The sequence below is a fragment of the Esox lucius genome, chromosome 14 (genome assembly GCF_011004845.1).
Source record: "Esox lucius isolate fEsoLuc1 chromosome 14, fEsoLuc1.pri, whole genome shotgun sequence".
Lineage (NCBI taxonomy): Eukaryota > Metazoa > Chordata > Actinopteri > Esociformes > Esocidae > Esox > Esox lucius.
Genome location: NC_047582.1, coordinates 15,001,739 through 15,025,442, shown reverse-complemented (window position 1 = coordinate 15,025,442; position 23,704 = coordinate 15,001,739). Strand labels below are relative to the sequence as shown.

At 43.4% G+C, this 23,704-nt stretch overlaps 1 protein-coding gene across 2 annotated transcripts; it reads right to left on the bottom strand.

The window, feature by feature from the left end:
* Positions 1 to 3,601: 3,601 nt before the first annotated feature.
* dpysl2b (dihydropyrimidinase like 2b) lies at positions 3,602 to 23,704 on the bottom strand. 2 transcript variants are annotated; one of them, XM_010893910.5, is made up of 15 exons: positions 23,434 to 23,704; positions 22,644 to 23,052; positions 13,867 to 13,955; positions 13,458 to 13,642; positions 12,844 to 13,008; positions 12,612 to 12,673; positions 11,669 to 11,749; positions 11,499 to 11,567; positions 11,284 to 11,404; positions 11,038 to 11,194; positions 10,725 to 10,866; positions 10,314 to 10,484; positions 8,047 to 8,226; positions 7,642 to 7,816; positions 3,602 to 7,517 (listed from the first exon to the last, which is right to left on the bottom strand). In XM_010893910.5, exons 2-15 carry the CDS (start codon positions 22,899 to 22,901, stop codon positions 7,426 to 7,428), a joined length of 1,947 nt encoding a protein of 648 aa, XP_010892212.1. In that variant the 5' UTR covers positions 22,902 to 23,052; positions 23,434 to 23,704; the 3' UTR covers positions 3,602 to 7,425. The 2 variants fall into 2 exon arrangements, with proteins under 2 accessions (XP_010892212.1, XP_010892214.1); XM_010893912.4 differs by lacking the exons at positions 22,644 to 23,052; positions 23,434 to 23,704 and adding an exon at positions 20,988 to 21,328.

Genomic DNA, 23,704 nt, shown 5'->3' with positions numbered 1-23,704 from the left:
CGGAATACTGCCATTAGTTTGCTTTGGTTAGATATTGTTCTCTTGAGCAGGTGTCTAAGGTATTATGTAGAGTTAAGTCTAGATCCTTGGTTAAATGGTTTCTAGGTTTAGTTTGACATCCATGGGTAGGTGGAGGAAGAGCATTCAAAAATCTATATGTTGTTTGCAATATATAGGTCCCAAAGCAGGTTGACAAAAACCCACTGAATCAAGGCTCCAAAGGCATGAGAGGGACATTGGACTTCTCCGTTTGAGTACTGAAGATGCCAACAATTAAGTAACTGCTATGACTTCATGGTCTTTGAGGAAATCATTGAGGAACGCTTTGTGTATGGCCCAGGAGTGCTTAAAATGGGAGCTATGAAAAGTGATTTAGTAACCTGGATACCTTTCATGTCTAAAGCCTCAAAAGACAGAAAGCCAGTCATTTATTTGGGTGTGAATTGATGATTGGTGTCGTAAATATTAGCAACTTGTCCTCCGCCTTTGCACGATGCGTGGAGGATGTGGTCATTAGTGTAACCGGGGGGGGGGGGCCTCATTTAGGGCAGTAAATTCATCAGGCTTTAGTCTGGTTTCACACAGGCCGATCACATCTAGTTTATGATCAGTGATTAAATCATGCCCTAGAAGCAAGGGACCTAACATTAAGTACTCCCATTTTAAAGTGCAGTGTATTATTACAGTCATTTTTATTTTTGACCAAATTGGAGGAGGACATTACTCTAGAAAGATGACAACGGTGAACACCACCTTGTTTAACATTACTTGACCTAGATCTAGTGTGCACCCCGCTCCTCCACCAGTCACTTCAGTCATGCCAGCCATGGCACGACCCTCAGGTACTTCGTCATCCTTTTAAAAATGTCATGAAAGCCTTTGTTATATCAACTACCATTCTTGTGTATTACTTGTACATTTAGAAAAAAGTAGAATCATGTGTCTTATGTGCACAATGCAGGGAGCATTATCCACCTGCTAGCTCTCTGTGCGGTGATTTTTCTTGGACCTGGTTACACTTTCAGTGTCTGCAGTGGGACCCAGAGGTAGTGGTCGAGCTGGACTTTCATTTTCATGTGTGTGACATTACATGAGACACACTAACGTGTTTTGTGTCATTTAAATTATGTAGTGTATACATATATATTATATATATATATTTCAAATGGTTATACTGTTTTCATTTAAACAACAGTGTGGAATCTGAGTACGAAACCGCAGATATTTAACAACAGGTTTAATATGTAAACCAAACGTAGCTATTTTTTGGCTCCTGCAATGAAAAGATTTTGGTGAAGAACTGTGCTTTAAGAGTCCACTGGAGGGCGCAATGTTCTAAACAATGAAATGTTAGTCTATTTACAGCTCCGGAAAAAATGAAGAGACCACTGCACCTTTTTTTTTCTTTTCCAAAAAAGTCGAAAAGGAAGGTTTAAAATTTAAATTAAGAGACCACTGCAAATTGAACGCTTTGGTTCCTCATTCAAAACTTTCCTTTTAAACATTTTTAGAGAGGAAAGAAAAAGGTGCTGTGGTCATCAATTTTTTTCAGGAGCTTTAGTTATCTATAAGTAGCCAGACATTTAGTAAAGACGTGTGGTTTTGAATACAAACAAAAATATAATTTAACAAAATATTACGATAACTGGGGATGATGCCCAATTGAACAGGTTATATTTTGTTTAGCAAAGCCACTTATCATTTCAAAATAGCTGTTCAACTGAAATGTCAGACATGCTCCTTGCTAAACTTCTAGCAAATCATACTACACCAAAAATCACAAAACATTCACAACTTAATGAAAACACTGTCAAAGAAAATGTATTTGCCAACATTGTGACATAATAACATTTGCAAAGCTGGTTAATGGACTTCAGAACTTTCCCTGCGGAAGAGACAAGGAGAGACCATTTGAGATTGTCTGAGGATAGTTAGTTGTCTGATGTTTGGGTGGTTGTCTGTTATGGATTTTAGTGACAGAAGAAATTGAATGTGAATTTTGAAATTGAAATAAAAAATACAGTTTTAATCGGTCCATTGTCCTTCATAATCTCTCCAAAGGCTCTCATTTCTTGTCTGTTAATGTGGATGCAGTCAGAGTTGGCCATGACCAATGTCACTTGGATATGCTTGGTGCACATTCAGAATTACAGCAGTTACAACACACTTCAGCATTTATCCCGCGGATGACTGTGATGTATATCGTTTCTGGGCTGAAGACTGGAGACGATGATCCTGGCTGTGGGATAGAGGCCTATGTTGCTTTTATAGTTGCTTTTATTAGGTTAGAGCCATGGCTACATTCACTCTCTCATTGCTGAGGTCATTCATTCCTGTATGGATGATTATGTGGGATAGTGCTCTTGGTCTCTGCTCTGCCAGGAATCCTAGAGCAGACTGAGTGGTTGGGCTGCAGATATTCCTCACTCTTGTTCCTGGAATTTGTCCTATAGACATATGGGATGATAATGATTCCTGTCTTCCGCCTGCTGCACTGGCTATGTACTGGTGCATTCTGGGTAAAGTCTGGAGGGACGCTCTTTATAGGCCAGGTTTTGAGATTTCATGCTTGTGTGTTAGGGCTGCCTCTTTTGATGGTTTTCCATTTTCTCACTCACTCCACCCCAACCAACTGGAGAAAAAATAAAAAACATCTCTAGCCATCCGTCATTCACTGAAGCATTACACTTTGGATCCCTACAAGAAAACTGCATTTAATAGGAGAGGAAAGGTTGGGATGAGGGCAGCATTTCTCAAACCCAGGTCTGCGGTCCAGCGCTGGTCTGGGTGGGGAGTTCCTGATGGTCCATGTCATTTTTCTAATTAAAAGGCCCTATTGATTGCACTGATGTTTCCTTTATACAGCCAGAATTACACAAGTCCATTGAGGATGTCAGCTATTTAGTGGTTGCAACATACAGAGCGTTTTCTATTTCGCTCATGCAAATTTTAGTCCAAAATACAAAATTAAATTGTTTGATGGACCATGGTATGACAACGCAATGTGTTAACGTGTTAACGTTCTTAAATGATTGTAATGGGGATTTTTTATTTTTAATGAAACGATTGTCAATATTTGTATAAACAGTTTCTGTAGGAAGGCCACACTTTTTGGTACCTAGCACAAAAAGTTTGAGAAACTCTGGTTGGAATACAAAGTGAGACTGTATTTGATTAGGCATCATGACTATGACGCATTTCTTTATGAGTCAGTACTAATCTTCCCCCATTGAATGGTGTTTATGAAATGTTCATGTCTTTGACGCTTTTTGCCTTTAGATTGAGGTTAACTTTCCCTTCATCTGATGCAATATATCCACTTAAACTTTGTGTTCTTAATGTGTTTATCTAGCTAAATCTTTTTTAAATATTATATATATGTATACATACACACAGCTCCGGAAAAAATTAAGAGACCACTGCACCTTTTTCTTTCCTTTCCAAAAAAGTTGAAAAGGAAAGTTTTGAGAGAGGATCAGAAGGGTTCAATTTGCAGTGGTCTCTTAATTTTAACCCTTCTGTTCCTCACTCAAAACTCTGTTCCTCACTCAAAACCAGTCCTATGGAACAACAGGATCCCAAAACACGCAAGAGACAGACATTTTCTTAATTTTCTTTACTTTTGGAAATCATTGTTTTTACATCATCCATGGGATTTGACACTTTCCATAGACAGCAAGCATCCTCAAAACCCCACAGCCATCAAGACAAACACCATCACACAGTTTTACTTTCACAATGGGACAGGGTAAGGTAGAGGGAAAGGAGAGGATGGGTAGGATTTTAACAGCATTAGCAACCTCAAACCAAAAGCTCTTCTCTCAATCTGCGTTTTGCATACATCATATATTAGCACGGCATAGAAAAACATCCAAGCTGACAGAGCAAGAATTTTGAATACGTGTGTCTGTGTATGCTTGACTGTGTGTCAGTGTGTGTTGGCGAGGGTGACCACAGCATTGAGAGACGATTTATAATATTGGAAAAGCTAGCCACGTGTGCTTAGCCACAGTGACAGACAGTGCTGGGTGTTAGGTAGATAACTGTGGCGCTGTAGAGGAGCTCTGTGTAATTGTTTTTATGTGAAGCTTGTGCAGCCCTCTCAATTACTCAATTTAGGGCCCAGAAATTCTGGGTCAGCTGACACATGTAGATCCCACCCAACAAGCCTATAGCCAAACGGTGACACACTGAAACGGTGAAGTCTGCTGCAACAGTTTCATTTAGAAAACTGTAGTACAGGTGGGAAAATAGTGTGAGGGTGTGTGTGTGTCCCATTCTGCTAGTCTGCCACGGACACAATGTTATTCTAATAGCACCACGTCCGGAGGGGTTACTATGGGCAACTTCCGATCTTACAACCGTTGCCATGACAAACAAAGAGTAGGGCCTAGGGTGACTTGAGGGCCTTGTAGTCAAGGCAACAGGAGAAAACAATGGAAGAGCCAGAGAGAGAGGAAAAAAGAGAGGAGGAACGCGGTGGAAAACGAGCAAAGACATACTTTTAGTCTCAGGAGGTCTCATGCGCTCCTGGCTGCCAAATAGTATTTGTGCTTCGCTAGGCCCCCGATATCCCCCTCCCACTCCCCCAAATCCCCCCAAAAAACGGCCAGTTTATGAGAACAGAGGGATGAATAATCGCAACCCTTTGTCACACTGTCTGAGCGATCTGCATTTCAACACCAAGCAAGCAACTGGGAGACTCATGCTGAAAAGACGCCAACAACCTGGCTAGTTTTCCATGGGATCAAGAAGAACAACTGGAGAACGAACAATGTTATTAACCCTGGTAAAATAATGATGACAATAACCATAATAACAATCTAAAATCATAATCACGATGTCCATAATATCTCAATGTAAACTATTCAAAAGTGAAGAGGCAAAGTTAGACTAAAGAGAGTTTTTGCTCGGCTATGTCTTCTAAACATGTGAGAACGGGAGACTTGCCCTAGCCCTAATCTTACATGCCAGACATTACAGCTTAGTCTGAGCACAGACAATATTCAGAGATTCACTCTGGTTACGCAAGATAACTCAGACCATCATGGAGTGGCCTGGTCCCCCACACCAGATGGATTGAACACCAAGAAGCAGACAGCCCAAAGCAGCCCTCCCTTTTATGGTTACTTGAACATCTTGCAGAAGCCAAAAGAAAGTGGGTTGTTATAGTAAAATACACAAGCAAAATATAGTGTTTTCTGCCTAGGTAAATTACATTTTAGAATTAGAAGAATTGGCATACCACTCAATCAACACATCTGTAAAAAATTTTTGATAAGAGAGTAGCAGTGCCACTTACAGTTTGAGAAGTTTTGCCAAGATTTAGTGACAAGGTGTCTTGTAGTGTTTCATACATGGATTCCTTAAACAACGATATACCATTTTTATACTTGAAAGGAACTACCTTCTAACGGCTACCTACGAGGCCTTGACAGGGCCAGGAAACCTTAGGGTTCAAACCACAGCACAGTGATGTATGGTCACTTGTTTTGTGACTGCGTGCATGTGAGTATGTGTGTGACAGTGCGTGCGCGTGTCTGTGTGTGTGTGTCCAACACACAACACTCCAACAGAGTGACTGTGTTGCTCAGTGTTGAATCAGGGAGAGGAAAAAGCAAACACTGCAAAACTGTGACTTTTAGGCCAAGACGCGCAGAAAGAAAAACTGCAGGAGGACTGCTTTGCCTATGAAAACCAGACTGTGTAAAATCAACGAGAGCCAAGGACCATTAATATCACTGCAGGTCGCTTCTGAGGCCAAAGGAGTGGTGTACTGGGTCCGGTGTGTGCCGTGTTCCTCACACATTACCACTGCACGCCAGTTAGAAATACATTACTAAATGTCTACTTCAAGGTAAACAATAGTGGTGAACTATAGGCCACTACATACAGAACAAACGAAACGGCAGTAAAAACGTGTTAAAAACATGACAACATTTTTAACATTTCTTTTTTTTACATGAGCACTACCAATGGAATATACGAAAGAACAAAATCTGGCACCTTTATATCGGTTAACACCGCCTATTTTACAGGTTTATCTTACACCCTTCTCTTACGATAATAAGAATAATACAAAATCCAACTATAGGTACAACTTTTGTGGGTTCAGGCACATAAAAGAGTTGAAAAGGAAAAGGGTAGTGAATGAATAGAAAAAATGGAGGCAGGGAGCAGAAAGACATTCAGTCTTCTAAATGCACAGGTTGGTACTGGGACATTCTAGAACAGTGGGAGGGATCCCATAGCAGTAATGGAATGCAATACATTTTAGGTATATGGGCACATACTGCTTAGCTCAGGTACTGTCTGACACAAGTTGGGCATTCCCCAGAATGGTAAAGAATACCTTCCATCCATCTAACGTTCTTTCCCTGCGAGCTTAATTTCTTCACAACATATCCTAGCCAAGAAGTTCCATGATAGCCTCTCTCGCCAGCACTCCTTCTGTTCAAGTGGACTTTCCTGCCTCACAAGCAGCTTCCAAATATAGACCGTGGGTTTTCATTTCATCTAGTCCCTAACAATGCTACTGTTGGGATGACATGAGGTTAGCACCAGTGAGAAGTTCATCTAAGGATTCCAAACCTACAGTGGTTAATCTTTATGCTAATATCATGCTTTATCCTGTAGGCTGAGGACAAGGAAAGCATTCTACCAGCTTGGAATGACTATTTAACAATACAAATGAAAGGTTTTACAGTCTCATAACAGTTTTCCTTATTGGACATATTAGTGAAGTAATGATGTAAATATTAAGGGAGTGCAACACTGTACAAACGCTGTACAGTAAAGAACAAAATGACCAGAGACAGTGAAGATTGAGGAAAGCATATTAGCTCCTCTAAGTTCTCTACACAATGTAAGCGCAACTAATTTGATGTGCCCATTATCTTAAAGTAAAACACAAGTAAAGAATGTTCCCCTTTTGTCTCCTTACTTCATTTATCCTACATTGTAACTTAAAAAAAGAAGAAAGGGATGGACTTCCTCTATGCAAATGCAACAAGAATTGTCTTGACCTTCTCACCATGTTAGAACTGCACAGTCTAGTCTGTCTTGACACCTCTATTATAACATGGAAAATTATGACAACACAAAACACATGGCAGGTAGAATGTACAGTATAAAACACTAAATAATACAGTCAAAAGTGCTCAAATAAGGAGTGTTTCTCTTTTCTTCAAATGAGGCAAATCTTTTTTTTTCTAGGTGTCTTCTCTAGGGTGGGAGGTTGGGGGGCTTGGGAGAGAGTGTGGGAGAGATGTACGCAGCAGGAGAGGGAGAGATGAGGGGAGACCTTGTCAGGCACTGTAGCTAGAGGTTTTGGCTCCTGGTGGAATGGTGTGACTCTTTTCTTGGCCCCTAGTCCCTGATGCCCCTCCCCTCAAGCCCTCTTTTCCCCTGGAGCCAATGGAGTGGTTAACCCAGGCTGGTGATGTTGGCCCTGCCACCGGGTGGCGCCACGATGCGCTGGGTATTACGCCGAGGCAAGTTATCATCAATTTGAGCACCTACAAGTACAGGACAAGAGAAGTTAAGTGAATATATATTTCTGATGTCATATGCAATCCCATGATTAGGATGGATGTTTGTAGAGAATTAATCCATGCATCCACCCCCACCCACGCTCCTCACCAGATAGGCTAAATCCAGACTGATGCAGGTTACGGACAGGCTGGCCACCGGCTGCTGCCTGTTTGGCTGGAGAGGTCTTGGCAGAGGAGGCAGGGGTCATGGTTTTGGGTGTGACTGACACCTCACAGACGGGCCCGTCATAGAGACCACGTGGAACACCCCTGAGTTCAGCCAGCTGGAGGACAGGAGAGGATGAAGTATCAAGGGGCAAGATCAAACGTCCCAAAGGTAACTGATAGTCTGATGCAGCTTTCAGTTTGTTAACAAATAACGTTATCTTATCACGAGACAACAGCTGAAGATTTTTTTTAAATGGTGGGGGATAATAACCCACTCCCTTAGTTACAACAGTAACACTGTAGGCAGCACAACACAATGATCAAGTTGGTCTTATCCGCGCCATACCCGACTGCGAGCCTTTATCCTCTTGTAGACATAGTCAGAGAAGGGCTTCCGGCCTATGAAGCGGCCACACCCCTCGGTGGTGTGGAGGCTCCCCTCCTCCAGGATGATCTTGCCTTGGCTGATGACCACCAGGGGGGCACCGCGCACCTCCAAGCCCTCAAAGATATTGTACTCCTGATTCTAAGAGAGTCCAGGGGAGGGAGGAGAGGCAGAATGTAGAACAGTGTTATTATTTGGATCAGATTAGTATTTTCACATTACATATAAGCTCATTGTGATGTGTTGGTCTTCAGTATTCATCCCGCCCCCCCCACACTTTTTTATTTTTTTTTACATTTGGTTGCGTTACACAATGTGATGGAAATTTATTGAATTTGTTTTGTAAAGGATTTACAGAAATCCTTTCAAGTTATTTTTAATATCAATGAAAATAAATCACTAATATATATGTGGAGATATGGTCCAATGGAAACACTCCAAGCATCTATGAAATTCCCCTCAGGAAACCTGGGTTCAATACCTTTGGTAACGCTCCATAAGCTTTGCACACCTGGATTGTGCAATATATATAAAAAAAGAATCTACTCCAAAAGTGCCGTGTTGTATAGAATATTTATTGTCTGTTTCTTTGTATACTTTCTTGCTTGTTAAGGTCTTGTAGAATTACTGCAATGAGGTTGCTCCAACCTCAGTCTTGTCCCATCATAAAGATTGAACAATTATTCTGTTTTAAAATCACCCATTACCTCATGATGACAAACTTCCACTGGGACGTTTATTTTCCTACAGGTGATTTCTAAGGTGACAAGACATCCCGTTTTTCCCGGGACAGTCCTGTATTTCAGGCTGTTTTCAGTTCTCCCGACTTATTTAGAAAAAATCATGTTTTGTCCCGTATTTTCACTTGGTCCTGCGTTTTTATTGGTCGGACCTACTGCCCCTTCGAATGTGACAGGTTATCACGATTTGCCACCACTGTAAAGTTCCAATCACATTTTAGTCATCACAATCTGCCAAGCCCAAGCACCCTGAGCGGGTGAAATCCCACCTCGCTGTAACAACCATCCATGAAGGCAATGTTATTTGTCAGAGTAAATTTTGTATTCATGTGCACAGCTTTCTATGACAAACTCATTAAAGACAAGCGGACTCAAACGTGGGCTGTGTTCATTTTAGTGTTTAATGTGTTCATATTATCCAGAGTGCAAACACTATGTTGTTGTTGTTTCAAATCAATTCATTAATTTGTCACATATGCTATATTTTGCTTTTCACCCTATTGAATCTGGTCACCCTAGTCATTCCAGAAGAACCAAGTGAGTTCATGCAACTTGATATATGATTTGTCAAGCCAAATTTTAACCCTGAATTACATTAGGCATGCATAAACAAAGGGGGCTGAATAAGTATGAAACAACTCGATTTTTTGGTTATTCATTAAGTATTAGTTTGTAAAAACATGTAGAATGTTATTTTCATTTTGACATAAAATAATTTGTTCAGTTGTCCAAACTGCCACTGGAATTCTGCTTAATATTGAGTCAATGTCTAATCATAAAAGTTCCCCATGGGTTTTTTTGGGACACCAGGATAGCCTATTGGTTGGAGCATTAGCCAAAGGTTTTCTAGATTGTATCCCAGGCCATTGACCAGGCAGTGAGGAGGAGCAAGGAGAGTTACCCTGAACTTACAACAAGCTGTGGGCAGTGGAGAGCAGTGTGACCACCCTTCTAAAACCTGCTGTCTACAGAGGGCTTAGGTCCTAACGATTTGGTGTGCTCCCTAGGGCTTAGAAAAAGCATGTGGTCACATGGAAGATGGACGCAGACACATTCAAATGCTAAATATTTCCCTTGTACATTAATTTATTTCCTGACTAAACAATGGAGAAAAAAAGTAAAACAGAGCTATGGCAATTCAATTGCAAAAACAGACACGCTGATTTGTCTGCTAACAATCAGAAATGACATGTTCCAGAACTCTGGCAGAGGTTCAGGATGACATCACTTCTCTTAGTCACCATAAGGCCCACACCCAAGCACAAGGGAATGCAACTAAACATATGTGTTCAGGAGTCAGATGACCATAAAAAGAACTATTTACCATTGAACTTATTAAGCTCACTTGAATGTTCACAGTTGAGCTATTTCATTCTGGAGTTTTTCCCGTCGATGAATCACAGATGTAATACAACATGTGTAATGCAATATGTCTGGATGTACAGTAGATTAAGCCTGTCTGAAGTATTTAGTGTGTGACCGACTGACCGAATTGTGGCTCTTCGCTGAGATGATCTTGGTGACGTCTGGGTCCCAGAGCACCAGGTCGGCGTCAGAGCCCACAGCAATGCGGCCCTTTCGTGGGTACAGGTTGAAGATCTTAGCGGCGTTGGTGCTGGTAACAGCCACAAACTGGTTCTCATCCATTTTACCAGTCACCTGAATGGGCCAAGAGAGAGCATAAAAGTTGTGCTTTTAATTTTTGGGGATATATTTTGTTTTTATGAAGACGTAGATGAGTGCGTGTGTGTATGCAATTGTTATGTGAATGTGAACCTTCTCAGGACGCATACAGATTCTGCATGTGACATACAATACACACGTCCGTAGTTTGCTGTAGTTTCGCCAGGTAGTACGCTGTAGTTTTTGTTGTGTATCTGTGTACTGTACGTCTCTTACCACACACTTGTCCCAGATGAGGGACATTCTCTCCTCAGTGCCATTGGTGCCCTCTGGGATGAGAGTGAAGTCATCTTTTCCTACGGCACGCTGGGCAGTGTTGAAAGTGCAGTGGGCACTGCCGGTCACCTGAAGGTCCCCGCTGCAGAGGACAGCACAGGCAAAGAGATGGATGAGGACCGGAGACACTTGGGCTCACTGTGGAATGACTGTTCACCTCTTGGATGACAGTCCAACTTGGCGTTGTTACCGTGACAACAGTGTGGATACTTGTCTAATCCGGGCTGTAACGGTATTGAGCTAGTACTCTCACCAGGAGAGCAGGGAGTTGAGGTAATCGGGCGTGGTCGGGTCTGGACTGAGGGGCGGGGAAGTGATGAAGGCAGCAGCCTTGGCCCAGTTCTTGCTCCAATAGTGCGAGCCGTCCGTGCCTAGACTGGCCGTGATTGGCTCCCCATACACCACGGTGCCTGCGAGGTCACACAGAAACATAATGTGATTAGAGATGTGTTTCTGACATAACCAACGCCTTGTTTGTGCTCTGGCAACAGTCTCTCACCCTTCTTCCTGGCCTGGGCGATGACATCAGCGGCACTCTTGCTCATCACCTTGGTAATGTAGAGCGGACAGTTGGTCTGATTGGCGACGGTCACAGAGCGGTTGACAGCCTCCGCCTCCACCTGAGGCAGACCATCAAAGGTTATGGTACCATAAAGGGGAGGATACAAACTGAAAGAGGTAAGAACTCTGAAATCAAATGGAGACGCGTTCTACCTCTTCAGGACGGCTCAAAACGTGCCCCTCAGGTCCAGAGATGCCCTGCTCCAGGATTCGGCGCTGCTCCTGAACGGACAGAACAGGCATGCTTTAAAACTGCCCAGTGTCCAGTGTGGAATAAGGGGTTCTGACGGGCCAATAGATGATGTGTTATCCCCAAGTCTTACCTCAGCCACAATGTCTCCGTTCTCAGCATGGACCTGAGCGATGGCCCCCAGATCCCGGATCACACTGAACACCTCGTAGACCTGCAGGGGACAACCAAGCTAACAGCATCAGATATCCACAGGTGGAACATAGAACAGACACACAGGTCTATAGTGAAGTGGACTGACAATACTCTGATCGCTGAGCAAGGTGAATGATAAAGCCACTTTCACACAGTAGGCCGTACTCACACACTCTGAAGGTCTCAAACACAACCGTGGGAGAGGAGAACCGGTTACTGATATAAGATTGATGTATGTGTATTGTATGAGTCATCGCCTCCCAACAGCCAGAAATGCTTTAAAAAGCCATTGTAGTCTGCTTTGGGAGGCATGCGTAAAGGAGAATGTAATCCTTTGGCCGAGTAGCAACCGTGCATCCCAAACACAGGTGCACAGACCAATGCGGGCCAATTCCCGAGGAGCCACAGATATTCATCTGTTTTATCATGAGTCGGACTGAAGACTTGGACTGGTACATTGTTTCATCATCCGTTACTCCCTCCGGAAAAACACACATCTACTACATCTACTGCATCACCCCACCCCCCAGCCCCTCCACCACCCCCAAATGGGAATCAGCTTGTATTATGTTCAGGGGGGTCGTGCGGAAGGCCACGTTGGCTATCATGGACACTGATGGGATGAAATAGGTACAGGAGCTGTATTTTTCAATGGTTCTCTCCTCTGAGATGACATTAATGTTGGAAGAGAGGGTCAGAGAGGAGGGGGGGGGGGGCATGAAGGAAATAGCCCATCTGAACCTCAAATTCTACTGACACGAGTAAGTCACATTCACAACTAGCAGCAAATATTCTTTGTGGCGGAAACGCTAGATGAGTTTCCTGTCAGACAAACAGAGAGCCAACCTACAACATTGACAGTATGATAAAGGAAGTCATACCTGAGAGTCAGTAAGCTGGAAAACATCTTTATAAGCCAGATAGACAAGAAAAGAGTTGACCCCTGAGAAAAGGAAGGAACAGACAGTTTGAGTGGAGAAAGAAACAAAGACCAACACGGAGAACATAAACGGCAACAGAAGAAACAGACGGGAGAGACCATTTGTTTAACATGTTTCAAAAAACACATAAATAACCACTGATAATTTACTATATGACTTAGCGTGTCCGTACCATGGTCCTTGACCAGGGCCTCCATCTCCTCCTGGACTCCTTTGTGCCATTCAGTGATGTCCACGTGCAGGGAGTAGTCACAGCAGGACTTGCTGTCGGCCCACTCACGCCACTGCTCAAAAGCCGACAACAAGCTGGCCCCAGGTTCCGGAACCACGTGGTCAACTAGAAACACAAAGTCCAGTTTTTACTGTTTTTTAGCTGATCAGCAAATTCGAAATCTTTCTTTTTCTGTTTGTTTTATGCATATATTCTCTTATACTTAAGTGCACTGTGACACTGCCTGTGTTTGGTGATGTCTCCCATTTGCAGAGCTAGTTTGGTGGAGGGGGGGGGGCTGCGGCTGCTGAGGAAGGGGGGCCGTGCATGCCTTTGCTGAGGCAGCTGAACTCCAACAACACTACAGGCAGGGCGCACCTTTACCGACCAATTATGGATTACCAGTAACAGCTTAAAAAGAACTGTGTTGAATGACTTCCTTGGTTTACACTTCTCCTCAATTGGTAGGGAATAGACTAGCCTCAGCAGACTTTACAGGCTCAGGACCTGGTGCTACCACAGACGGAAGTGACACAGTGGTACCACATGACGTGGGTGGGGGGTGGGGTACATACTGATCATGGTGGTGCCCCCTGCCAGGGCAGCGCGGGTGCCCTGGTAGAAGTCATCCACTGAGGTCATGCCCCGGTCGGGCATCTGGAAGCGTGTGTGCACATCGATGCCCCCTGGCATCAACATGCGCCCGTGGGCATCGATGGTCTTCACTCCCCCTGGCACAATCAAGTTCTCTCCAATTTGTCTGGAAGTCAGAGGAAGAGGGAGAGAGAATGAGAGAGCAAGCATGGACAAGAAGAGAGGGGAACAGAGACGGAGAAAGGCAGGGACAGGGAGTTGTTGTCATTAACTCTTTAAAACCCAACAATGAATAGTGTTAATGAAGGTCAAATGCATGGTAAAGATGGCTCAGAGGTAGCTAACTTAGTAACAGAGTCTGTTGAACATAGGTGTCACCTTGAAACTCACTTGATATGGCCATCCTCCATGTAAATGTCAGCGCAGAAGGACTGGTCATCGTTCACGATCTTGGCCCCTTTGATCAGAAGACGATCGCTCTAAACGATTCAAACGTGATAAGTTAGTATACGTGCCAATTTTTTCTTCATAACATACTGACCAGACAGGGTTGGATTTGGGCAGCAGTGTGCAATGAAAATAGGATGACTGCTTTTACAGTCTAAAAGCGAGACTAAAACTGAAAATGTGAGGATGCCGATGCCCCACTTTAAAAGTAAGGTCTTGTTTCATCACAGCCATTCCTTGGCTACATTTTCCGGCCAACGACCACAACTGAGCTTGCAGGCAGACTACTTCAAAAGTGGCTAGAGTGCAGAGAGACACGGCAACCCTGTCCAGAATCTCATTTACCAATACCAAACAATGCTAGATCAATCTGCACTGTCCTCTGCAGGGCGAGAAACTTACTGATGAAACAATGACAAGGGACCGCCTGGCTGACCGAATAACAACCATAATAAAGGACTGATCGGGTTGTACATCTGCTAATCAGTCATCCACAGCCTCTTTCACCAGGCCACAGTGAAAGGGGTGAGACCAGTCCCCCGGCACACCCCTCTACAGCCCTGGTGGTGACAGCCTCCTCTCCAGAAGGGGAGAGACAATTCTGGTCACGAGCCCTTCAGCATCCTTCACAAACAAAGGCTGCTCTGTTTGGGTTTCAGCCTCTAGCGTGTTTCCCTACTCAAAGCCCTGGCCCTAAGCATAACTCATTTCCAAAGGGCCTCCCAATGCCACACTTGGAAAGACCTAAAGAACAGAAAACCCATATCTGTGACACTGACTTCCTATGGTAAACATTTTCCTGATCGAAGTGGTAACTTGTTGCCTACGACCGAAGAAACACATGCAAAAACGAAGGCTAACATGTACATACACATTCCTAAATAAGTGTTTAATGAATGTCTTGTTGGTGATGACTGTCAGGTCTTGGCATATAGACAGCTGTCTGTTTTGATGGTTCGGTGTGACAGCAGTGATGAACCCATTCTATTCTCACATCTATGTGTAGCTGACTGCTGTGCTGCAAGGCCTGGCATGACTCCATCTTGTTTTGGCAACTATTCACTGAACAACTCAGTCACAAATGCTATTGTGTCATGTGGTTTACTATTATTACAGCATTATCTGTAGTGCGTTTAGACAAGCTGGAGGCATTTCATTTACAAATATGTACATACTCAGCTATCATGATATAAAAACTATATCTCAACTTTTAGATAACTTAATTTCCCCACACATGCCAAGAAAATTTACAAAGTAAATAAGTGGTTTTGTTTCAAGATTACAATGAAAGTCATCCTTGTTAACTTCCAGTACAGGTCCCAAGATAACAACAGTTAAGTGCTTTCAAATTTAATCTACTTTGAAGTACTTCAGTTTATAAATATGCTTGCCTATTTCATCATTATTTCATGCGGCAAAGCGTATTCTTTTTTCTTTTCCCAGAAGCATTTGCAGGACAGAAAGAATCCTAATTTGCTGGGTCACTGAAGTAATGCATTTCTAATGCATGTCTTGGTAGAGCATCTATCTTTTTGATTGTACTGGACCTTGGCCAAACATGTCTGTGACCATTCCCTGGATGAGAACCAGCTCCATTCACACAAACAGGACGTGGACTCAGTTGTATCTGGTATTTAGATGGTTGTAGCAAAAATATCCAAATAACATTCCTTGCACCAGACTACAGGCTGTACAGTGGTTATATAAGAGATGAAAGACTGACATACAGACTGATAGACTGAGTGAGGTAGCATTGATCAGTCCTCTTGGCAAATCAATCCAGTATATTATGTGACAGGGGGTGTGGACGACAGACTACTAATGTTTAAATATAGCTGCAGCATTTGTGAATATGCTGAAGCAAACCGAGAGCAAAGACTTTTTTATCCCACATTGCACGAGAGAAATAGACAGAGCCCATTTTCAATGGACCTACAAAACCTTCCTAGATCAAATACTGTCAAATACTATCAATGAGGTAATCAGACAACAGTATGCATTGTTCTCAAATAGTGAAGACTTCACAAGGAAGTCATAGTTACTTATCCAGTAGTTTATTTAGGTGAAGGGAGGACAGAACTCCAACCTTATGAACTTCAAGACACTCCACTTGGTTGAAGACTGCAGATGCTGCTGGGTGGTTGTCTGGCTTATGACATACAAACCATGTCTGTTATAGTACTCCTAATCTCAATGTGCAGACACTCCGATTTAGAAGCATGGATTCTGTTGAGCCAACAATCTGGATAAAGACACTCTGTAGCGGCAGCCGGATCCTCTTAAAGAAAAAGGAAACGTAGCCTGTCAGGGAGCAATCCCAGGTTGCACTGGGTTATGTTAAGCCTGAGGTATGTCTACATTTCAGTTGCTTACCTTCCCTTATTTTCCTGTGGCCAGCTGCTATAGTGTACAGTATCTCACAGAAGCGAGTACACCCCTCACATTTTTGTAAATATTTGATTCTATCTTTTCATGTGACAACACTGAAGAAATGACACCTGCCTACAACGTAAAGTAGTGAGTGTACAGCGTGTATAACAGTGTCAATTTGCTGTCCCCTCAAAATAACTCACACAGCCATTAATGTCTAAACCGCTGGCAACAAAAGTGTTTACACCCCTAAGTGAAAATGTTCAAATTGGGCCCAAAATGTCAAGATTTTCTTTGACCACCATTATTTTCCAGCACTGCCTTAACCCTCTTGGACATGGAGTTCACCAGAGCTTCACAGGTTGCCACCGGAGTCCTCTTCCACTCCTCCATGTCGAAATCACGGAGCTGGTGGATGTTAGAGACCTTGCCCAACAGATGCTCAATAGGGATTAGGTCTGGAGACATGCTTGGCCAGTCCATCACCTTTACCCTCAGCATCTTTAGCAAGGCAGTGGTCATCTTGGAGGTGTGTTTGGGGTCGTTATCATGTTGGAATACTGCCCTGCGGCCCAGTCTCTGAAGGGAGGGGATCATGTTCTGCTTCAGTATGTCACAGTACATGTTGGCATTCATGGTTTCCTAATGAACTGTAGCTCCCCAGTGCCGGCAGCACTCATGCAGCCCCAGACCATGACACTCCAACCAACATGCATGACTGTAGGCAAGACACACTTGTCTTTGTACTCATCACCTGGTTGCCGCCACACACACCACACACGCTTGACACCATCTGATCCAAATAAGTTTATCTTGGTCTCCTCTGACCACAGGACATGGTTCCAGTAATCCATGATCTTAGTCTGCTTGTCTTCAGCAAACTGTTCAGGCTTTCTTGTGCATCATCTTTAGAAGAGGCTTCCTTCTGGGACGACAGCCATTCAGACCAATTTGATGCAGTGTGCGGCATATGGTCTGAGCACTGACAGGCTGACCCCCTACCCCTTCAACCTCTGCAGCAGTGCTGGCAGCACTCATAAGTCTATTTCCCAAAGACAACCTCTGGATATGACGCTGAGAATGTGCACTCAACTTCTATGGCTGACCATGTCGAGGCCTGTTCTGAGTGGAACCTGTCCTGTTCAACCGCTGTATGGTTTTAGCCACCGTGCCGAAGCTCAGTTTCAGGGTCTTGGCAATCTTCTTATAGCCTAGGCCATCCTTATGTAGAGCAATAATTATTTTTTTCAGATCCTCAGAGAGTTCTTTAACGTGAGGTGCCATGTTGAACTTCCAGTGATCAGTATGAGGTAGTGTGAGAGCGATGACACCAAATTTAACACACCTGCTCCCCATTCACACCTGACACCTTGTAACACTTACGAGTCACATGACACCGGGGAGGGAAAATGGCTAATTAGGCCCAATTTGGACATTTTTACTTAGGGGTGTAATCACTTTTGTTGCCAGCGGTTTAGATATTAATGGCTGTGTGTTGCAATATTTTGAGGGGACAGCAAATTTACACTGTTATACAAGCTGTACACTCACTACTTTACATTGTTGCAAAGTGTCATTTCTTTAGTTTTGTCACATGAAAAGATAGAATCAAATATTAGCAAAAATGTGAGGGGTTTACTCACTTCTGTGAGACACTGTATATAAATACACGTCAGATCACACTGGAAGCTTTATGAATGGGGAAATCCTGAAGTATATCTGAAGAAAAAAGCCTTCTTGGCAGGCATTCGGTGACCCTTAGAACTAAGAGTGTGCTTTGTGTAATGTGTGAACACGGAATGTTCTGGGCCATAGTGCATTGTGGAAGTAGTAGAATGGCCGACTGGAGATGCGCAGTCTTAATTTCCACAGACTGATGTAACAAGATGAGACAGGGTCTTATTGATAAACAGGCATATCCACGACGGCCTTACCCAAGTACTGTATTGACCCCTGAACTTGTGTCCCTACAGAATGGGAACTACCGGAAGACCTCTATCTTTAAAATATTACGAAATATTTCATGTTAAAATGATAAACGGTTTTGGGGTGGCAGGGGCCTAGTGGTGGGGGCATCACCCTACTGTCTGAAAGGTTAACTAAAGATCAAATTAAATACAAACATTAAAACGCGTGAATCCATCATCTAGGCTATCAAAAGTCATTATTTCATAGAGGAGCCCTTTCAGTAATACCTTTAAAAAAACAATGCATCAAAATTGTTTTTGTTTGTCTTTTCCATCTGTAACTAAGTGTCAGACTGTAAACTGTAAATCAGCTATGTCTCGAGAGAAAAAAGTAGCTCCAGGTGGCATTTTTGGGACAACATTCATATTTTATGAGGTTTCCCTGAGACATGTTGCTCCCCAGACAGTCTCCCTGCACTCTGCAGCTGACCACCCCAGCTGGTGGCAACAGCCTCATACTGCAGTCAGCCTGCTGCCCTTTGACTTTCCAATCTCAACAACTGTGTTTGTGTGTGTGTGTCTGTGTGTGTGTGTGTGTACATGCGCTCGCGCATGCATATGTGTTTGAAAAAGGACATTCAGATCTAATTATGTCATAACCCAAAATTAATGACACAACTGGATTAACTTGCAAGACAGTACGTAGCATACAATAACATCCTTTGTGTGTGTCCATCCTCGTCTTCTGTGTCTGGCTATACAGTGAATAGTTTAACATGTTAGTTTAGCTGTTCTTTTTTCTTACACTGTCTCCATTTTTCTTTCCCTTCATCTTTCTTTCTGGCCTAATGTTCCCATTCCCTGGTCCATCGTAAACATTCCATATCCGCTTAGAGTTAGCTTAATCACTGGGCTACTTTGACCCCTAATCTTCTGATCTAACACTGAACAGTTAGGTTCTGCGGAGAATCTACTCTAGAACTGCTTGAATGCAGAGACAAGTAGTGTGAGGATAATAATGGATGAAACAGCTTCTCTTTGCACACACACTGCTGATACACAAATTAAAACAGTCACAGGCAAATCAATCTGGCATGAAACAGCTTATACCCAGTAAGACCCTGTGAAGCCCTGGCTACAGGCACTATAACTGGCTAGGCTGTGACAGTCTACACGCATACAGTAACAAGGATACTGAAGACCTGGATGTATGAAGACAGACAGGCTGACAGGCAGCTCTGTGTGTTAACTGCCTCTGGGGTGTGGCACCAATACACACTGCGGCTGGCTGCTCCCCTAGTAGTGTATAATAAATCACCCAGGTTTCTCTGTCAGTCTGTGCCCACTTTAAGCGTATCTTTTCTTCCCTTCCGCCCCATGTTGGGCAGCTAAGTTGAACAATGGAAACTCAGAGGGAAGACCGACTGGGAGGATGCCCAGTATGGGGGCATGAGCATGCAACATGACAATGAGTTTTCTTTCTGTGTGTGACTGTGTGAAGAGATCATTATTGGATCATTTTGGCCTGTTCCCCGTCATGGGGTACTGCATGGAGACGGCTGGCAGCTGCAGCATCCACCATAGGATGGGATTTAGGCCCAACCTGCTCCAGTTGTGTCCCACTCAGGCAGTCAGAGAGCCTGCTAGTAACACCCACCAGGATGACAGCTACAATCCCTTTCAGAATATTTTCTTTGTCCACACAAATAATCACACACACCAAATTAGGAGCACTGTCCATTCAAAAGCTTAAACAACATATTTCTATAGTACTTATCTTACATGGTATTTTGGCCTAGGCGTGTTTTATAAAATGTCGGCTTTTCAAGCATGCAGTGGGGTGGGGACTCGTGAGGGTAGGTAGTTTATTGTGACCATGAAACCGAATGGACCAGTGTGCTTTAGTGGGGACGCAAATCTTGAAATCAACCAATTCGATGAAATTAATATGTACGTGTATAGTAATAGTCTGTTTTTGACACTTTCGCTTCATTAGTGAGGAGGCTGAGAGACGAGTCCTAAATTTGGAGCCATTGGCGCTCCCTCCCATTCTTCTCGTTCCATTATGAGATACCTCTATTCTCCTCGCCATGATTTTTGCCGACTTTCGGTGATAACCTACGGGGTGGCAGGCCTGCCTCACCCAAAATCACACACAATCGTTAACAATAACTGCCTGCATGTGCCAAAACCGCATATTAACAATGACAAATTAGGCGAACGTCTACCACAGTTGTCACTGCCCGGAAAAACAAGTCCGACATTGCAGCGGATGATGGGCGGATGCGAGAAAGCTATAGCATTTGTTCTTGCAGTTGCTACCACTAATAACCCACAATTCAGCGTTGCCTACCAAAGAACATCGGAGTGGAAATGTAACATAATTCACAACCACAAAACCCCATCCTTGTGCCCTGCCTGCTTCATACGCAAAAATAATTCACGGACAATTGATTTCAAGGATAGTCTACAAAGCCATGTGAATAGCCTAGCCACACTGGGCAGACAGCCACAGGCTTTCATCTGGTCAAACAACGAGAATGAAGATGGTCCTTCAAACAGTCTTACTCTTTGAAAGATCACGCATTTCTCATAAGCACCTTATTACAGGCCTATAACAAGGAGCTCGTGCAGAATGCATTTCACAGCATGATGCAAACAGGTCGTTCACCTCTGAGGCTCATAAGCGATTCGATAGATATGCAAGGGAAAGGTGTATTTGAAGGTTCGTTAGTTATACATGCACAATTTGTATCTTTGGGATGAAAACATGTTTTCCTAACTCACTGTAATGCGGGGAATGTTCTTCTTGCCCTGATAGCCTTGCCCAGACATCTTCGCTTCGCTGTTCTGGTTGCTGCGCTTAGTGGACCGCTATCAATGAAATGGATGTTCAGAATAGTGCGGTTTTGCCGGGTGTATCAAGGCCGGTTAGGAGGAAGCAGAAAAATATCAGCAAAGAGACAAATTCCAAAAGGAGTCGTGCGTCCTAAAGGGGGAGGCCACCGCTCGCAAAATCTAGGAAAATAATCGCAGCTCCGAATCACGTCCTCACTCCCGTTCTCCGCCGATGCACCAAACCTTGCCAGACAGACTCCGACACAGAGGGGGGAGGGACAGAGACTCACTGAGTGAAGCCCAACGTGCATGCGCAGAGCCCCGCCCTAAACCATAGAAAAGTGAGGCACTACTATAGAGGCCTATTTCTCAGCCTGGATTAGACAGTAGGTTACCATGGGCTAAAGCTATAGCTACACCCCTTATTGCCTGTCCTGAATCTATATTCCACGCCATGTTTTTTTGTTGATTCTCTATAGTATTAATTTTGGTTACGTCATTGTTAAAGAACGTGTCCCTAAACGTCATGATTACCCCCTAAAAAATATAATAGATCAATGGTTGTGTATGAAACAACATACATTTAAATAATCTCAGGTCTAATGAACAAAAATAACTACATGGCGTGATTTAATAGAAATAACAGACTACATTAGTTCTAATAAGTCGTACATACTAATCCACTAGTGTCAAAAACTGATTACATTATTTGGGAGGGGGAGCTACATCACAGCCCTTCACACATACAATTATTATTTTTTGGACCCTATGGAACGTCAGCCAGCACTTCGGCCAGCTTGCAAAAGAAACTACTCCCTCGGACGACCAGGCCACGGGAGAGGATGATTTGAAAACTGAGGGTTAACTGTCGCCAAAATCTGTCCAGAATAAAGACAATGCGTTTCTATAGGCCTATGCAGTAAGCTACATGTGCAGCCTGCCTGAACAACGACACCCACTGTTAGGCAGAGGCAGAAGGATCTCCATAATACTGTATTTGACCACCCAGCACAGCATATCAAGTAACATAGCTTTATGGGAAATACTAACTACTAGATTATGTCCAGTTCTGGCGTAGGATATTATGTGTGTTCTAGGCCTGCGCTGCTCAGCTTTATAGAGTTCATAGCTTTTCATGCTACTTCAATATCCAATTAGCCTGGCAGAACAAGTCTGATCCCACGTGTACAATTGTATTGAAACGATAAAGTCTGTTCCCGTCCAAGATCAGGTTCGTTCTGTCAATAGCTATGGCACCTGTTTTTTAGATCTGGAAGTGTAAAATAGCTTAAGCGACCATCGAGTAACTTTATGGAGTCTGAACAACACACTAGAGCCTGAGGATCATATATGCAGTTGGCAGTTATTTGCACTGCGTTGCATTGATTGACTGAAGCCATTTGCTAAATGGTTTCAAATGAGACGGTAAGCAATTCCATAACTACTGATTCGGTAGTTTCTAGAGAAACCATTTAATCTATTTAAAAGTCTATTTCTGTTTGTTTTTTTCTCTGAGAGGTAAGCAGACAAAAAGAGGTACAATCAATAAATAAATACATTTTATTTAATCCGGTGTGGCAAATCACACAGATCTGCAGCTCTTACCCTGTCATCCAGGTTTTGCAGGGCAGATTTGCCTCTGCTCTCCCTTATCTCGACTCTTGGCTGGGAGATGTCCGTCTGCCTGTCAATGACCCGTTCATCACTCCTTTTACTGCCTCCGGGCAGTGACTGGAAATCCAACGTCTTGCTATCGCCAGAGCCTTCAACTGGACAGAACATGCCACAGAATTTCTGCCGTGGCTTGGGGCTACCCGAACCCATGTTCTTGAAGAAGGCAGGGACTTCCCCAGTTGTAGACATGACTGCACCACGGGATTCCTGAGACCTGATCCGATGTTGCGCTGCTTGCAAATTGCGATGTGTAAGCTTGACAGCCACCGCCTTGCCGGTTGATAGCTCAGGTGGTTGCACCGTGAACGGTATCAGCGCTGCATGTACTGTGTGTTTCTGTCTTCGTTGTTGAAAGGAAGAATGGCACGCGCGATGAATAAATAGGACATGTACGAAATTATTTTATATGAAAATACAATAAATAGTTATTTGCATCTTCAGATAGGATACAACTATTTGCTTTAAAAGCTCATTTCAAGCAATAACTCAGAGACATTTACACTGCACCACATTTTCTGTAGCAGTTATCACAATTTCCAAACCAAAGGTGTAGCATAATCTGTTGAACTGCTTGCTCGTGTTGATGGAAAATAGCGTAACCCCTTGTTGCTAACATGCAAACCATTAACACCAGATCCAATAACGTGCCAAACATAATCTAGCCTAATCTATCTATGACATATCTCAATATGCAATGAGTTTGAAAGATTCTGAGGTTTACCTCTAAGATGCAAGCTAACTCCTCCACAGTGACTGGTGCTTAGAGATGGCTGGGGGACATCATCAGTCTGTCCGGAAGTGATGCCCAAATGATCAGTTTAGTCACTGCTATAGGACAATGATTTGCTGATGAAATGTAGCTTTAACCTTAACGAGGGAACCAAGGAACTTGAAATGTGAGTCTTTATAGTAGGGTCAGAAGGCAAGAGCTTGCCCTTAGTTAACCGTATCACGCCCGGCTCAACAATGAAGGGCGCTGTCCTTTCAGCACC

What these genes read in the sequence shown, in the direction of transcription:
- dpysl2b (XM_010893910.5), bottom strand. Translation starts at nt 22,901, where the DNA reads ATGTCTACAACTGGGGAAGTCCCTGCCTTCTTCAAGAACATGGGTTCG. An exon ending in TGCAAAACCTGGATGACAGG is followed by an intron (nt 13,956 to 22,643) that starts GTAAGAGCTGCA and finishes TGAATCGTTTAG; the next exon opens with AGCGATCGTCTTCTGATCAA. An exon ending in CGCCCAGGCCAGGAAGAAGG is followed by an intron (nt 11,195 to 11,283) that starts GTGAGAGACTGT and finishes GTGACCTCGCAG; the next exon opens with GCACCGTGGTGTATGGGGAG.